At 36.6% G+C, this 4,448-nt stretch overlaps 1 protein-coding gene across 1 annotated transcript in view; it reads right to left on the bottom strand.

The window, feature by feature from the left end:
- Positions 1 to 4,448, bottom strand: part of Cdh20 (cadherin 20) — a 255,653-nt gene that overhangs the window by 22,802 nt on the left and 228,403 nt on the right. The window contains exon 8 of the mRNA XM_005348282.3: positions 1,484 to 1,620. Coding sequence (XP_005348339.1) covers positions 1,484 to 1,620 — 137 coding nt within the window. The remainder of the gene's footprint in view (positions 1 to 1,483; positions 1,621 to 4,448) is intronic.

Below are 4,448 nucleotides of genomic sequence, written 5' to 3'. Positions count from 1 at the left end.
AAAAACAAAAACAAAAAAAAAAACTTGAGAGCTCAGGAAAGAAAACATTTTGTGAGAGGAATAAATGAACAAAGTGAACTGGGAAATAACCAGTCATGTATAACACAGTAAACCAGAAGATCACTGTATTCATAGGAGAGAGAGAAACATCAGTGCTAAAACTAAAGAGGAAAACAGTGAAACAAACTTAGAGGAATCAGAAAACCTTTCTAAAAAATTAAAGGTAAATAGTTTTAACTTTTCTATTAAAAGATAGAAACTAGCTGGTTGGATCAAAAACAAGACATGACTGTTTTTTCTTTCCAAGAAGCACACCTCATGTCACAGATTGAAAATGATAGGATACACCTAACAAATCCAGAAACAATTAAGAATAGCTGAAGAATACCTTAGGATTAATTAGAAGAGGTAAATAAGGTCACACCAGTTAGCAAAAAGAAAAATCACTTAAGAAGACCCAGTTGTTGTGGCCAGTTGTGGTGGTGAATGCCTTTAATCCTAGCATATGGGTAACAGAGGCAGGCAGATTTCTCTGAGTTTGAGGGTAGTCTTCTCTGCCTATTGAGTCCTAGGCCAAGACAGGGCTACACAGTGAGACTCTGTCTCAAAAATGATTGTAAATATATATATGCCTTCAATATTGATATATATAATTTCATAAAAACAAACATTATTGGGCATAAAAAGACAGAAAGACCCAGATATAATGACAGTGAGTGACATTATTGCTCCACTGTAAGAGATCATCTTTAAAACAAGAAACTAAAGAAACTTCAGAGTTAAGCCTCCCTATAGACACTTATATAATATTTCACACGTGTAGAATATATATTTTTTTATCAACTTATGGGACTTTCTCTAAAATCAAGTTACGTTACAGTAAAAGTTTTAGCAAATAAAAAAAGCAAACTCAAAGTCATTTCTGCCATCAGATTATAATGTAATACAAAACCTAAAAATCTAAATTAGGAGAAGCCATAGAAATATGAAATTAAACAATATATTCCTTAATAGTCATTGGGTTATTGAAGAAATCAGAGAATCAAAACAAAATGGAAACAAAGTTTACTAGCACTTTAGGGATATAGCAAAGGTAGTTCTAAGATGGGACTTTCTAGCTAATCTGAAACTTGAAAAACAGAAATGGTGAAGTTTCATGGTTCTGCTCCTTAGACTTGGTATCAGTGATGTGAGCTTTACTCCAGGCCTTCTCAATCATAAACATGTGATGACCCAACTCCTGACAGACACAGGATTTACTAGCTGGTACTTGCATAAAAACAAAACCAAAACTGAGCTCAAATAAGGATGTCCCTAAACCAAAAAATGAACAGTAGACCAAATCACATGACCATATATTTGTATAGCATATAATTTCAGTTTCTCCTGTGGAACATTTGTTTATTATAAGGTCTAGAAACTTTCACTTTCTATACCTTTAGGTTTTGTAACTTTGTGGAGACAAATAAATTAGGTTACTTACTCATTTCCATAGCAAGGATTGTTATGTTATGCCAAGAAAACGCCTCTCTGTCTAGTGGTCTTGCAGTCATGAGAGCACCCGTTGTAATGTCAACATAAAAAAATCTCCCAGGGTCGCTGCTTCTGTCAATGGAGTATCTGCAAAGATACGGAATATGTAATTATTTTTCACTTGAATAAACATGAGAACATAGTACAGGAGAGAAATGAGTATATACACTGTGTTAAAGGTGGTTCAGTCACCTCTGAGTTGTGAATATGTGGAACACTGAGGGTTTTATCATGCTTGAGAAACTTGTTTTTCACAATTTCAAGTATCTTATTGAAAAAATGAACTAAACAGAGTATTGAGGGCCTTATGGCAGCTTCAATGTACACAGAAATCAATTCTGCTATTTAAAGACTAAAACTGCTCCAAGAGTTTTGTGGCGCCCTTAATATCAGCCTCTATTTATATGTGCTTGGCATTCAACTAAGTTCTTAAATGCTGGAACTTGAAAAAGCAAAGCTACTGCAGTCATGTGGTTCTGCTCCTAGAACTGTTGTCGCTGTTGGGAAGGAAAGGTTTGCTCCTGGCCTTCCCAGCTCGTAGACATGTAATGATTTAACTCCCAACTGACAGAACTTACTAGCTAAAGATTCCATATATATATCCTGCTTTTAGCAGGATAGAGCAGGTCTATTTCATTGCCAGTTATAAATGAAACTGAGTTTCGTGAATTTCCAATGGATAAGCTTCTGGAAACTATCATATGACTTTCAGCATTCAAAGGGCATCATAAGCAGACGTTGTACTAAAACAAAGGCCCTTTTTGGTTCAGGCCACAAGCCTTCTCTGTTGTTTCCACCATGTATGTTCAGTATGGACCAATGTGCATTTTATTTAGGAAAAGAAGGGTAGTTACAGGCACTTAAACCAGACAGCTTTCATCTTCTGCAAAAGAAGAATTACATGACTCTTTTTGCTGTTGCTCTATCTTTTGAGTCTTTAGTGGATTAGGTTGTGAGTAAGAACTGTAATTATTCTTCAGTCTGATTTGGCCACCTGGTTCCCTCCATTCATCTGTATTCTCTCATCTGTTTGCTGTCTTGGGAGATGGAGGTAAGGTCAGGCATCATGACGTTTAAAAATGAGACATTTTGATAATTAGCTGTGACTGAGAACTATCATTGTACTCCTTGGTAAAGGTTAGCAATTTGTTTTTATTGAGAATTATGTAGTTTAGGATATAGTATAATATTTCTTTTGTTTGTTCGTTTTTATGTTTTCATTTTTTGATACAGGGTTTCTCTATAGCTTTGGGACCTATCCTAGAACTATTTCTTATAGACCAGGCTGGCTATGAACTCACAGAAATTCACTCTGCCTCCCGAGTGCTGGGATTAAAGGCGTTTGCCACCACCACCCAGCTGTGTATATAGTATATACACAGTATATATATATATCTTGTGGTATTAAAATATCAAACTAATTAACACATACATCATTTCACATATTACTTTTTGTGACAAGAGCATTTAGAATCCAATTTTCTACAATTTTGAAGTATAGAATATATAATTAACTAGTTACCATATGTATAATAGATCACCATATCTTCTTGTCTATCTAGAACTTTGTTTCCCTTTACCGAAACATTCCCCTTCTCTGTCCATCAGCATTGCTGTCCTTATACTATGATATCCACCATTTTTTTTTTAAAAATCAGTTTAACATTTTAGAGTCCACATTTAACTAAGATCATGGGTATTTGCCTTTCTGTGCCTGGCTTATTTCACGCAGTATCACGTTCTCTAGATGCATTTGTGTTGCTACAAATGACAGAATTTCCTTATTTTTAAAGGCTGAGTGGTATTCTCTTGTGTATGTATAAAATGCCAGATTAAAAAATCCATTCGTCTATTGCTGAGCATTCAGGTTGTTTCCATATCTTGGCTTTGTGACTAATGCGGCAGTTAACATGGAAATGAAGGTGACTCTTCTACAGGCTGATTGTAATTCCTTTGGATATATGCCCAGAAACAAGACAACTGGATCATTTGACCATTCTAGTTTTCAGTAATCACTACACTGTCAAAATGGCTGTGCTAACTTATATCCTCACCCAACATGGTACAAAGTTTCCACTTTCTGAATGCTCTGTTATTTTTCAATTCTGGGGGACAAGGCATTCTAATAGATGTAATGCCATCTCATTGTGGTTTAAAGCTGTATTTGCCTGAAGGTTGGTTATGTTGAGCTCTCCCTGTCCCCTCACCTGGTACATTTGCAAGGTTCTTGTGTATCTTCTTCTGAAAAATTATTTGTTTAGGTACTCTGGTATTTCTGAAAATACTGTTATTTGTCCTGGCATCAAAATACAATACAAAGCAAAAGTAATTAAAACTGTCATATGCTGATAGCAATAAAGACATTGATCAAGGGAATGAATTGGGGTGAAAACTTAGAAATAAATGCATATACGGTGCTTTTGCCCACAGATCTCCAGGGAACCCAGGATATTAGCATTTAGGGTTGTTCTTTCAAAGGGAAGGATATATAATCTGTTTTTCCAGAAAGCTGGGAATTGGAGGTGATCAATAGCCTGCGGGTCTGCATTATCTATTGGACCAGGCCATGTCAAGCTCCTACAACCAGGACAAGAGTGGTTAGTAATCTTAGTTACCCTTACATCCAGGGGCTCCCCATGCTTCTACAACCAGGACGAGGGTAGTTAGTAATCTTAATTACCCTTACATCCGGGGCTCCCCATGCTTCTACAACCAGGATGAGGGTGGTTAGTAATCTTAATTACCCTTACATCGAGGGGCTCCCCATGCTTCTACAATCAGGACGAGGGTGGTTAGTAATCTTAGTTATCCTTACATCCGGGGGCTCCCCATGCTTCTACAACCAGGATGAGGGTGGTTAGTAATCTTAGTTACCCTTACATCCAGGGGCTCCCCATGCTTCTACAACCAGGATG

The sequence above is a fragment of the Microtus ochrogaster genome, chromosome 6 (genome assembly GCF_000317375.1).
Source record: "Microtus ochrogaster isolate Prairie Vole_2 chromosome 6, MicOch1.0, whole genome shotgun sequence".
Taxonomy (NCBI): Eukaryota; Metazoa; Chordata; class Mammalia; order Rodentia; family Cricetidae; genus Microtus; species Microtus ochrogaster.
The sequence above is the reverse complement of the archived record's forward strand: the minus strand, read 5'-3'. Positions and strand labels throughout refer to the sequence as shown.